This window comes from Miniopterus natalensis, chromosome 3 (genome assembly GCF_054644295.1).
Source record: "Miniopterus natalensis isolate mMinNat1 chromosome 3, mMinNat1.hap1, whole genome shotgun sequence".
In the NCBI taxonomy this organism is placed as follows: domain Eukaryota; kingdom Metazoa; phylum Chordata; class Mammalia; order Chiroptera; family Miniopteridae; genus Miniopterus; species Miniopterus natalensis.
Genome location: NC_142083.1, coordinates 91,444,548 through 91,458,152, shown reverse-complemented (window position 1 = coordinate 91,458,152; position 13,605 = coordinate 91,444,548). Strand labels below are relative to the sequence as shown.

At 49.1% G+C, this 13,605-nt stretch overlaps 1 protein-coding gene across 1 annotated transcript; it reads right to left on the bottom strand.

Moving 5' to 3' along the window:
* Window positions 1–733: 733 nt before the first annotated feature.
* SEPTIN12 (septin 12) lies at window positions 734–9,850 on the bottom strand. The gene is made up of 9 exons (XM_087815126.1): window positions 9,667–9,850; window positions 7,296–7,424; window positions 7,110–7,191; window positions 5,401–5,538; window positions 5,166–5,283; window positions 4,979–5,074; window positions 2,034–2,130; window positions 1,018–1,069; window positions 734–935 (listed from the first exon to the last, which is right to left on the bottom strand). Exons 1-9 carry the CDS (start codon window positions 9,827–9,829, stop codon window positions 734–736), a joined length of 1,077 nt encoding a protein of 358 aa, XP_087671252.1. The 5' UTR covers window positions 9,830–9,850.
* Between the last annotated feature and the right edge of the window lie 3,755 nt (window positions 9,851–13,605).

The window sequence follows — 13,605 nt, the reverse complement described above, 5'->3', positions numbered from 1 at the left end:
CCCCTTTATTTTTAAGCGTTCTGGAAAGTCCTGGGAAGTGCTCACACATTCTGTAGGCACAGCCTTCACCCCCAACCAAGCTCTCTCCTGTTCCCCTCACCTCTGTCTGAAAGCCTTTTGCAGGCCATGGCAGGCATGTTACACAAATTACTCCACACAACAACACTAGAAGAGCGATGCTACCATTCCCTTTTATAGATGAGGAAACTGAGGCCCAGGAAGAGTGGCTTGCTGAAGGTCATGTGGCAGCGCGGGGATTTCACATCAGCTTTGTCAGACTCCGAAGTTGGAGCTGTTTCTCACAGTGCTGGTCGGCCAGGGCAGGGCAGGAAGGCAGGGGCAGGGAACAGAGTTGGGGAAGATGGTAAAAGATGGAAGTGCTTATGGCACCACGGGCCAGGCCCTGGCCCAAGGGAGGGTCAGGATGGAGGGCAGAGCCTGATTTGGAACTTGACCCTGGTTCTGGGGCAGAAGGGGCTGGTCATCAAGGCACTCCTTCCCAGATCTTCATGACTCCCCAGGGCCTGGGGTTTCATGCTCTTACTTAAAAAAAACCCCATTCTTTAATTGAGGATATCTCAAAGAAGTCATTTATGAAACTCCTTTTGTTTTCAAAGCACAGCTTTTCATAAAAAGCAATGTCCACCTTTAATACATGCTCTAGTACATAGGCGTGTGTTGGAGGGGCTGCTGAGCACTTGGGGAACCCCAGTGGCCGAGGGCGTGGCTGTGCTCAGCACTCGTCTGAGGAATTGTCGCGGGCCCGTCGGCGAGCCTTCCAGGGCCCAGGGGTCGCCGGGGGGCCGGCGGTGGTCGGGGCCAGGTTCACCCAGCCAGGCCCGCGGGGCAGCATGTGGCTTTCGTTGAGCCTGCAGACGCGGTAGTTCTCATAGTGGACATTGTGGGTGATGTCCTTCAGGTCTTGGAGGTGGGAGCTGGGAGATGGGTGGCAGGGCAGTCTGAGCTGGCCGCTCCAACCCCCGGACCCACCGAAGCCCCTGGGCCCCGCACCCTCACCGGATGAGCAGGTCTCTCAGGAGGGGGAACTCGCAGTGTGCCATGTTCTCCACTGCAAGACAGGACACAGTCGGAGGGAGTGCCCACTCTATGCCCACCACCACCCTTCCCCACACTTCTCACTCTTACCCACCTCCCGTTCTTCATTCATTTATTCATTCATTCACTCATTCACTCATTCATTCACTCATTCATTCACTCATTGCTGTGTCTCCAGTGCCTGGTACAGGTGGCTCCTACAAATAGCTGTTAAACCGATGAATCCACTGGTCATTTATTATTATATACTTAATAATGACTATATTATCTTATGTATATTATACTGTATATCATATAATATATACATATGGTATATATGGTATAACATACATTACATGATATATGGTATAATATATATTATAGTATATATATAAGAATAACATATATTCTACTTTTAATAATTATATTGATAAATCAGGGCTCAGGCTCTGACTGTTGCTCTTTTACCTGCTAGTCTTTCCCTCAGCCAGGCCATCCTCTGCAACCTGAGGTAGCCCCCTGCTCCCACCGCACATATTTCCTTCATCATGCTTCTCCCACCTGTTGTCATTTCTCTAGCTCTATGGGGACAGGGACAGGGACCCTGTTGGTCCTATTTTCCCTGTCTCTCCCTTAGGAACAGCACATAGTATGCCTGGTACATAATAGGACCTCAATAAATTCTGATGCACAAATAGGGCACCTCCTGGGTGCCGGGCACTGTCTGAAGTGGTGGTTCTGCCCCCTCCAACCACCCTATGAGATTAATGTTACCATCATGCCCATTTTGCTGTGAGGAAACTGAGGTCCAGAGAGTCAGTAAATTGCCCGAGGCCTCCCAGCTGCAAAGAGGAGCTTGATCCCAGGTCTGTCTGTTCCCTGGCTGTGGGCTTAACCACTGGGGCGCTGAGATGGGTGCTAAGGATCCCAAAGGCAATAGGCTGTGCCCTAGCTTCCACCCATTCTCACCTGTGTCCTTCCCAAACGCGTGCACTGACCTTCAATGATGCCCCACTTCGTCTTCCTGCCCAACACACACCTCCCGTTCACCAGGTGCTCTTGGTCAGCCCCGACCACAGCAAAGGGGATCCGCTCCTTCGGGGAGGGGACAAGACCAGAAGGTTGGCCTAGCCAGGCATGTGGAGAGAGAAGATCCCAAGGTGGGGTGGGGGCACTGTCCTTTGTGGGGAAAGAAAGTGGTAGAAGGAGCATGAGATATCTAATGAGTTAGAAGATGCGAAGTTGAATCAGTGCCTCAGTTTTCTCATCTGTAGCGTGAAAGTCTTAACAGAACTGACATAGAGCTTTGTGAATGCTTGAGAAGTGCTTAGCATTTTTAAGGGTTAACAGAGTATCCCTTGAACTGTGTCCTTATTAACAGCCACGTTACTAAGATACTGCTAACGTCAGTCTCTTACCTGACCTATGAAATATGAACAGTGATCGCATTCAACGGTTACCACGGTAACTTTGTAAACCAGGGTGGACACCCATGGCTCACAGGCCAACGCGGCCCACCTCCCGGTTTCCTCTACGAAGTTTAACACAGCCCTGTCCATTCAGTTCCTGTTGTCTATGTGGCTTTCACGCTACCACAGCAGAGTTGAGTAATTGCGAGAGACCGTTTGGCCCACACAGTCTAAAATACATATTTACCATCGTCCGGCCTGTCATGAAAATGTTTGCTAGCCCTGTACTAAATTCTAGTTGTTTACTTGCTCCTGGCCGGAAGCGGAGATTCAAACTTGTAAACTCCAAAGTGCTGTATATGGGTTTGTTTTTATTTCTAGAATTGATTTGTAATGGGGAATAATATTGATGCTAATAATAACAACCATTTGTGGGACACTTATTATGCCCCAGCTGGTAGTAACTAAACCCTCAATAAATGTTATGTTGGACGATTTATTGAGATATTAATTAAATAGGGTGCTCCAAGTACTCCCTCTAGCTCTGTTCTGGCTGTGGCCAGGCTGTTTTCTGCCCGCCTCAGGGCAGAATGCAGAGTTGGTGAGGGTGGAGTGCTTTGAAACTTTCCTGGGAAATCCTGTTCATTGCTTCAGGGAGGAGGGAAAGGAGGAAAGCAGAGAGAATCGGATGCCGGATGGGAAGCAGGGCCTCCACGTACAGATGTGCAGTTTGTGCAGTGCCCAAGGGCAACTGATCCTGAGGCCACGTAGGGCTGAAATCAAGGGTAGGCCCCCAACTGTGAAGGAAGCTGTCGCCTTTTTCCCATCCAAGCAAAAGAGCTGGGGGGGCTAGCAGGGCCCCTCAGGGAGGGAGCTGAGGTCTGGGTCTATGGATGATGCACCCAGGCCTCAGCCAGGGGCTTGGCTGGCTCCAGTGCACTGACACTGACTGCGCCATCAGGATAGCGGCGTGGGGCTTGGAGTTGGAATTCAGTTAATTCAGAGAAAATGAAGGCATGAGCTATTTTCCTCTTTCCTTTTGAGATATTAATTTAATATCTCAAAATATTATTTTGAGATATTTATTGAGCTATTAATTTAATAGGGTGCTCCAAGTAGTCCTTCTAGCTCTGTTTTGGCTGTGGCCAGGCTGTTGAGATATAATCACATACTGAAAATAATTGAGATATAACCACATACTGGAAATTTCACCCTTTGGAAGGTGCAGCCCAGTGGTTTTTAGTATATTCACAAGATTGTGCAAGTGTAGAGAATTGGATGCCCGATGGGAAGCAGGGCTTCCAGGTACAGATGTGCATTACGATGACCTAATTTCAAAGAATTTCTATCACCCCCAAAAGAAACCCTCTACTCTTTAGCAGTCACTCCCTGTTCACCCTGACCCCTAGCCCCTGGCAAACACTAATCTACTTTCTGTCTCTATAGATTTCTGGACATTTTGTATAATGGAATCATTCAACCTGTGGCCTTTTGTGTCTGGCTTCTTTCACTGAGCATCATGTTTTCAGGGTGTATCCATGTCGATCAGAACTTCATTCCTTTTTATGGCCATAATATTCCATTGTGTGGATAGACCACATTTGTTTATCCATTCACAAGTTAATGGACATTTGGATTGTTTCCACTTTTGGGCTATTATAAATAATTCTACTACGAACACTCGTGTGCAAGTTTTTATGTGGACAGAGGTTTTCATTTCTTTTGGGAGAGAAATTACTGAGTCACATGGTACTTAGTGTTTAACCTTTTAAAAAATATTTTTTTTTATTGATTTTAGAGAGAGATTTCAGGGAGAGGGGGAAACAGAGAGAGAGAAACATCAATTTTAGAGGAGATTTTAGGGAGAGGGAGAAAGAGAAACATCAATGGGCTGCCTCTTGCACACCCCCTACTGGAAATCGAGCCCACAGCCCGGGCGTGTGCCCTGACTGGGAATTGAACCAGCGACCTCCTGGTGCCTCGGATGATGCTCCACCAACTGAGCCACACAGGCCAGAGCAGTGTTTAAGCTCCTGAAAAACTGTCAGACTGTTTTTCAAAGGGACTGTACCCACTTGACATTCCTACCAGCAGTGTGTGCAAAATTTCAGTTTTGCTGCATCCTTACCAGCACTTGTTATTGTCTGTCATTTGGATAATAGCCATCCTAGTGGGTGTGAAATGACTTGCATTTCCCTTGTGTCTAATTATGTCCACCCATCTTTTCATATGCTCATTGGCCATTCGTATAAATTTTTCGGGAAAATGTCTATTCAAGATCCTTTGCCCATTCTTAAATTAGGTTGTCTTTTATTGCTGATTTGTGAGAGATCTTTATATAATCAGGATACAAGTCCCTTATCAGGTACGGCATTTGCAAACATTTTCTCTTATCCTGGGAGTTGTTGCTATTCATACCTGCGAGAAACATATGACCTTTCTCCTAGTTGTAATCTTCAGATGGAAAGAATGAGCGGGAAGGAAGTCACTCTGTCTTTGTCCCACTAGCCTCCCTGCCCCCCGCAGCCTCCTACCCGGATCTTGCTGTTGAGGATCCTGTCATTGATGTCCTCATCGAAGCACGTCTGTGGGTACACATCGATGCAGTGAGTCTTCAGGTTGTGCTGGATCTGGGGGCCACATGCAGTAACCTCAGCTCCCCCGACGCGCTCTGCCCCCTTCCAGCCCACCAGCCGCGCCCGCCCCGGGCGCCCAGATCACCCTGCGCCTGAAGCTCTCCCGCTCGTCCATGGTCAGGCTGTCCGCCCGGGCGATCACGGGCACCACGTTCACCGTCCGGCAGAGCCGCTGCAGGAACTCAATGTCCAGGGGCCGCAGGCTGCTCAGGCGGGACAGCGGCGGCCGCAGGGGCAGCAGCAAGCGTGTGAGTGGAGGGGTGCCGCCCACAGCAGGCCCGGGACCCCCCCCCCCCCGCCCGGGCGGCCCAGCCCCTCACCAGTGTCCGGTGGGTGGCACAAAGTACACACAGCAGTGCACCCGGGAGTCCGGGATGTGGCGCTGGCGGGTGATGAGGATCTCCTCCTGCAGGTACTGTTCGTACTGTCCATTGATGTAGCCCAGGATGGGGTCCCAGCTGGGGCGGGAGATGGGCCTGACCTCAGGACTGTGCCCGGGAGCACCAGTTGTCTCCCTAGGTCCTTTGGTCGCCCCTGCAGATGACCAGTTAACCTGTTCGCCCAGGACACAGGACCTTCAGTCTTGCACAACTTGAGGTATTTGGGTGCTCAAGTATGCCCCCCCCCGCGCCCCCGCATTATCAGAGACGCTCCCTGCCGTTCTGAGCGGAGGCATCACCTTCTTGTCTATAAAATGGGGGCAAGAAGTACATCTCGTGTGGGGTGGAGGGAGCATTAAGCAAGAGAAATTGCCGCTGGCCTGATTCAAGCCCTGTGGACTTCCACCTGACTGTGGAAACATTTCCTGGCTCCTCTCCAGGGGCCCCTTCCCTCTGTGGGCTGTGGTCAACAGCAGTCAAGAAGATCCTTCCGAAAGCAGAAGCTAGATCATGATGTCCTTTTCTGCTCAGCCTCCAGGGACTGAACAAAAGCCCCAGTCCTTACGGGGCCCTACAACGCCCTATACTCCCCCCCCCACTGCTTCCTGCCTGCCCTCTCCTCCTCCTCTCCCGATTGCTCCTGCCCTGCCAGCCACACCCGCCTGCCTACCTCAGGACCTTTGCACATGCCACCCTCAGCCTCGAACACTCCTTCCCCTTGTCCACATGGCTCATTCTCTCATCTCCTGGAAGTCTGTGCCCAATGTCACCTTTTTCCGGTAGGTCTTTCTTGATCACTCTGCTTAAAATTGCAAACCCTACAGCTCCGTACCCCTTTCACTCTCAGAAATGTCCTGTTTGGATGATAAGAGTTCAGGCTCACACTCCGTATAGCTGATTATTTTGTTCATTGTCGGTCCCTCACCCCTGTGACAATGTAAATTCCATGTAGGCAAGGATGTTCCTCTCTTTTGTTTATTACCTACATGGAATTGCCTACATCTGTTCTAGAACAGAGCTTGCACATAGTAAATGCTCAATAAAGCATCTGGTGCAGGTCCAGCTTCACAGGAGTGTGAATGGAGCCCAGGGCTCCATACTTAGAAGGGCCTGTGCTTAGCTGAATGTTCTGCCTTTGTGGTCTTACAATTCTTGATAATTTTTGAACAAGGGACCTCACGTTTTCATCACACTGGGTCCCACAAATTATGCAGCCAGTCCCGATTGTGTGTGTGTGTGTGCATGTGTGTGTCTCATTTAGAGCCTTGAACAACTCTGCAAGGTGGGTGTCATTATTCCCAAGTCACAGAGAAGGAAACCAAGGCTCAGAGAGCTTCTGTTACTGGTCTCAGGTTGTGCAGCTAGAAAGTGGCTTAACCCAGTGGCCCGGACTCTGGAGTGTGGGCTTCTAGGCCCTGCTACATCATAACCTTTACCGAGCTCTTACTGTGTGCCAGGCAGAGGCTAAAACCTTTACACAGCGACTCCCTTCAACCTTGAAGGCAGAGTTGTGTACTCATTATATAGACCAATAAACCGAGGCTCAAGGAAACCACAGCCAGGTTGTTCCAGGGCTGGGATGTCTCCCAGAGGCTGGAGGAGGGGGCGGGGCAGGGCAAGCGGGCTCAGCCTCACCCCATACAACCCACCACTTGTCGTTGTTGATCTGGTCCCCGAAGCCAGGGGTGTCAGTCACCGTCAGCTTGAGCTTCACACCCTTCTCCTCGATGACTGTGGAGGGAGAGTGGAGGAAGAAGAGATTGGACCTGAGGGGGGTAGGGGGGGTGGGGGGGAAGGTGGGGGTGGGGGTGGGGTAAGGGTGGGGTCTCACTCACCATGGGTCACCGAGTGCAGCTGCAGCGTCTGGGGCATGGGCCCCTGCCCCAGGCCCGGTGGGGTGGACTTCCACACCTTGGACCTGAACAGTGTGTTCACCATCGTGGACTTGCCCAGCCCACTCTGCCCTGGGAGCAACCGGATGACAGCAATGACGGTGGACATTTTAGGCGGTGTTTCCCAAACTCTTAAATCTTTTTAGAAAGTAAACTGTTTTCTAAGTATAACGTAAATATAGAAAAATGTATACTATCCCAAGTGTCCACCTCAATGCTTACCCCCTTTCTTACTGAGGCAAAATTCATATAATAAAAGTTTACCAGTAACCATCTAAAGTGAACAATTCAGTAGCATTTAGTGCACTTGTAGTGTTGTGTAGCTCCACACCTAGCTCCAAAACACTTATGTCACCCCCAAAAGAAACCCTGTGCCCATTAAAGCAGTCACTGCCCTCTCCCTCTGCCAGTCTCCAGCAGCCACTAATTTACTTTCTGTCTCTATGGATTTACCTATTCTGGATATTTCATATAAATGGAATCATGTAGTATTTGTCTTTTTGTGTTTGGCTTCTGTCATTCAGCATAATGCTTTCAAAGTCCATCCACGCTGTCATGTGTATCACCACTTCATTGTTTGTTTTTTCAATCCTCATTCGAGGATATGTGATTTTTTAAATTAATTTTAGAGAGAGAGAGAAACAGCGATGTGAGAAACATCAATCGGTTGCCTCCCCACGTGACCCAACTGGGGCTCGAACCTGCAACCTAGGTATGTGCCCTGACTGGGAATCGAACTCACAACCTCTTTGTGTAGAGGACGATGCTCCAACCAACCGAGCCTCCCGGCCAGGGTACCCCTTCATTCTTTTTCATGGCTGAATAATATTCCATTGGAAGGATATACCAGGTTGTGTTTATCCATTCATGCGTTGATGGGCAGCTCAACAGGTTTTTACAAACGAAACAACCTGTATATGCAGCACCAGGTCACAAACAGAACACACAGCTCCCCCCAAGCCCACTCATGCCCCATCTCAGCGACTATTAACCCAGTCGTTCCCCAGGTTCAGCTGCTTTCCTGACTTCTATCAACAGGGTGCAGTTCTGCCCACCCTTGATGTAGGGAATCACTCAGCATGTACTCTTGTGTGTCTGGCTTCTTTTGCTACTTGGTAGGATTCGCCCATCCTGCCTGTAGGTTGTGAGGTGCTTTCCAACTCTGTGGACTACGTCCCCAGGAGGAAACATCCTACTTTACAACGCAGTACACACCTTTGTGTATATAACCAAAATTGTCCGTAAGGTTGTTCTGTCCAGCACAGGAGCCACACCTGGCTATCGAAACTGGCAATATGGTAGATCTGAACTGAGATGTGCACTCGATTGAAAATACAAACCAAGTTTTACAGACTTGGTAAGACAAAAAGAACGTAAAAGATTTCACGAATAATTTTTATATGGATTACGTGTTGAGATACTAGCATTTTGGTATATGCTGGGTTAAATCAAATAGATGATTAAAATTAATCTCTCCTGTTTTACTTTTTAAAAGGTGGCTACTGGGAAATGTACAAATTACACGTGTGGCTCACATTACAGTTCTATTATACAGTGGTGCCTCAGAATAATGCCCTTAATTGGTGATACACACTCCGATATTTTGTGTCCTGTTGTATCTAGTTTGTTTTGTTAAAAGTGTAGTATTGCCCTGGTTGGGTAGCTCAGTTGGTTAGAGTGTCATCCCTATGCACCAAGGTTTCGGGTGTGACCCCTGGTCAGGGCACATATAAGAATCAAGCCATGAATGCCTAAGTAAATGGAACAACAAATCGATGTTTCTCTATCTCTCTAAAGTCAATCAATCAATAGAAGAATTTTAAGAAGTGTAGTATTGACCTACAAAATTAATTGTGCATATATAAAAAAGCAATTCCAGGGTGGGTGCAGGGTAGAGGGGGTCAATGGAAAGATAAAAGGGGACATCTGTAATACTTTCAACAATAAAGATAAATTAAAAGAAAAAAAGCAATTCCAGATAAACTGACCCATGGAGAACCTATTAACACCAGGCACTATGCTAAGCCAGATGAGGAAACGGAGGCTGAGAGGGGTCAGGGACCATGCCCAAGGTTACATCCTGGTGGGCTGATGGGTTTCGGGCTGGGAGCAGGACCTGAGTGAGGGTGTTCCCCACTTCCCGCCTCAGACTCCCTTTGTTTGCTCTGTTTGGGTTTGGCTGGGGCTTCATGGGTGACTTCTGTCCTTTAATGACTCATTGTTTCCCAGATTTCAACTACAAGGCCCCAAGAGGTGAGGCAACATGCCCTGGCCCCCTGATCTGTCCTCCTGTGAGCCCCTGCCCCTCACTCACCCACCACCATGATATTGAACTCAAAACCCATCTTCATGGCCTTGATCTTCAGTTGGTCCAGCACGGCCTCGATGCCCACGTGGCCAAGCATCTCGCAGGGCGGGGTCCTGGGGCTGGAGGGCCTTGATGAGCAGGGGGAAGGGGATCGCCTCAGGGGGTCCATGGGGCCAAGGGCACAATGATGCCTGTCACCTGGATGAGGTGGGGAGAAGGGAGTTGCTGGGGCTCCAGAGGGGGACCACCTGAGTTCTCATTTTTGAACCCTGACTCCCTAGTTATGCTTCCAGACACTCACGCATTATGCCCCCTGATCTGTCTGTCCTCTAAGCCCCCATGGCCCAAGGGGTTTGGTGAGAGGTGCCTGGGGGAGCTGCCTCTGGAGGGAGCCTGAACTCCCATTCTGATATGCACCAGTCCCAGGGATCTGTTCCTTCCCTGTCCCGGCTCCCACTCCCGACCCACCCATGGCCCAGGCAGACTCTCTGCTCAGACACTCCCCCAGCAAAGCCCAGGACCAGACCTGTGGGGGACAGAAAGTGAGAAGCAGCCTCGTGTGGCACCTGGATGCTTCGGGTTCCTATGGGAGCTTTAGAGGCTGCCCTGTCAGGGCAGATCCTTGTGTTTGTGGGGAGGGGGAGGGGTGGGTGACAGTTAACTGAAGAATTGGAGCCCCACCTGCTCCCCATGAGCCCACCTGGGGGCTCCTCTGCATCAGGGAGCCGAGGGCAGGGGCAGGTAAGCTGCTCCTCCAGGCCCTATGGAGACACTACCCTGTAATCCTCACAATGACCTTGGCCTAGTACTATAGACAGGAACCTGAGGTGCCCAGGGCAGCTCCCTCCCCCAAGGTCACCTAGATGGTATAGTGGCAGAGTTGGGCTCCTTTCAGCCCAACCACTCTTCCAGGGGATACAAACGTGTGACCTGTGGCCAGAAAGCAGAACATTCATGTGTTTTCTTTGGTCTGCCCATTGCTGGCACCATTGTGTTTTAAATGGGCAGCACTGAAAAATCAAACATTAATTTAGCAAATATTTATCCCTTACTTAATCTGAGCATGGCATTGTCCTAAGGGCCCTAGGAAGGGAATTTGTTTAATAACCATCACAGCCCTATGAAACAAGTGCTGTTATTATATCCAGTTTATGGATAAGAGAGCCAAGGGGGTTGTTCAAGGTCACACAGTGAGGAAGTGGCAAAGATGAAATCTGAGGCCATGTGCTCATCTTCTCTGGTCTCTTTTTTTTGTTCACACAAACATCTAGATTTCCAATGTTACCTTAGAGATTGTAAGCCCTGGCAACCTGGGACCCAGCCCATAGCTAACTCAAGCTGCTCTCTAGTTGGGCCAAGGGCTCTCCTGTTTGCCGTAGTCTTCACCCCTCCCTAATGTCTCCCTATTTTCTTATACCAAGTCCATCTCACTCACTTCTCTCTCATCTGTTCCCTGGCACCTGAGTTTGCAAGCCCTAAGCAACCCTCTGTCTCAGATGTTAATAGTATATAGATTTCAGGTTTTGCAGATCATAAAATCTCTGTTGCAACTACTCTTCAGCTGGGAAAGCAGAAAAGTAAAGGGAAGGGCGTGACTATGTGCCAGTAAAACTGTATACTGACCCCTACTATGTCCACTGGGACTCACCAACTCTGCCCCAATCCACTTACCTCAATAGTCCTGTGCTCCAACCAGCCTTCTGTCCCTCTCTGACCACACTCTTCTACTCCCCCACCTTCTACACATCTGACAAGAGGCCTAACCTTTACTTTCAAGGCTTGGAGGCTGGGAGTGGGCTGGGCAGGGCCTGGGTCAGGACTGGGACCGAGTCTGCCCTAACATGGTTCCATTTCCAGCAGAAAAAAATCTCTCAAGTTACAACTCCATAGCTCTTGAGAGATTCAGCAAGGCTGGCCTCATCAAAGCAAATGAGAACTTTATATGCAGATGACCAGAGTGCCCGTGACCTGTGGTCTGACCTTGAATGGGAGCACCTTCTGCTTCTGGGAATGTCCCCTAGGGAATGAGTCTCTCTGCAGAGAAAGCACTTCCTCCAGGAAAACCGTCGCATGTGAGTGATGCTGGATTCTGAAAAATGTTGGGAAGAAAGCCTTAGTGGGTACCCACAAGGATGGCGAACTGGAGGACCAGGTTTGCAGAAAGTGGCGGTCATCTGGAAGATACTCTTGGCTGTGTTGATTGGGAGAAATGTAGGGTAAAGTGATCTGAGCAGTGTGAGGGTGGTGGGCGAGCTCAAATGTATACTAAGGACAAAGAACTGGAGGGAATCACAGCCACAAGTTGAGTGAGAGTAACACACGGCCACTTAGGGCCTGTTTTCTAGTCTGCCTCACTGTGCTAAAGATTATTCCACAGCAACCTGAGGAGAGGGGATACTGTTCTCACACACATCTTACAGATGAGGAAACTGAGGCAGAGAGGTGCCAGGGACTGTGTTTCAGGTCACACATTGGTGTGTGTTAAGAGCTGGGATCAAGATCCGAGTCTGGGGTCTGAGTAACTGAACCCTTCCACCCCATCATTGCTCTGTTTGGGTCTGGGGCCTCTATGGGTGGTTTTGTATTTTAACACCTTGGATTGGAGTTTTCCAGATTTTCTTTAATGAGAAGGTTTTCCTTTCTTCTTCTTCTTCTTTTTAAATCCTCACCTGAGGATATATTTTTATTGCTTTTCAGAGAGAGTGGAAGGGGGAGAGAGAGAGGGAAACATCGATGTGAGAGAGACACATCGATGGGTTGTCTCCAGCACATGCCCTGACTGGGGTCAGGAATCGAGCCTACAACTGAGGTATGTGCTCTTGGCTGGAACTGAACCCAGGATCCTTCAGTCCATGGGCCGATGCTCTAACTACTGAGCCAAACCGGCTAAGGTGAGGTTTTACTTTCATAATGGGAATGACAAACAAGAAATGAGGCACCCATGGGTCTGGACTGTGAGACTGAGGGCCAGTGGGGAGGGGAGGGGACTGTGGGCCTTTTCACCACCCAGCCAGGCCAAGGGGGGTGGGGGTAGGGCTGAAGTTGTTGGCCTCCCTCCCCAATTTTTTTTTTCCAACTGAGGTAAAATTCACGTAACATAGAATTAACTGTTAGCCATTTTACAGTGAACATATCAGTGGCATTTCATACATTCACAATGTTGCAAAATCACCTCTATCTATTCCAAGGCATGCTCATCACACCAAAAAGAAACCTGATAACCACTAAGCGCTCACTGTCCCATCCCCTGGCAACCACTACTTTGTGTCTCTATGGATTTGCCTGTTCTGGGCATTTCATATAAATGGAATCATACAGTATGTGTGTGATTAGCCTCTTTTACTTAGCAGCATGTTTTTGAGGTTCACCCATGTTGTAGCATGTGTCAGGGCTTCATTCCTTTTTATGAATAATATTCCATTATATGGGTAGACCACATTTTATCCGTCTATCAGTTGATGGACACTTGGTTTGTTTTCACCTTTTGGTTATTGTGGTTAGTGCTGCTGTGAACAGTTGTGTACAGCCTTTGAGTACTTGTTTCCAATTGTCTTGGTGTATACCTAGGAGTGGAATTGTCAGGTCATATGATAACACTATATGTAACTTTTTAAGAAACTGCCAGACTTGTTTTCCATAGTGGCTGTATCCTCCCTGTTTGTGCAAGAGAGTATTCCAGTCATTTCAAAACTACCCTTCCTCCTTCTGCAACAGGAATCTGAGATCTCAGAATGGGATGGAGGGAATAAAGGTAGGGTGTAAGATGGGGATCCCAGTAAAGGAAATCCCATAACATGACGGTCAAGGGCTCTGGGATCTGAAGGCCTGGGTCCCAATTCTGGCTTCTCTGCTCACCAGGCATGATTGGCTTAGAGTCATGGCCCCTAAAGATATTTCTATCCTAATCCCTGGAACCTGTGAATATGTCACCTAAAGTGGCAAAAG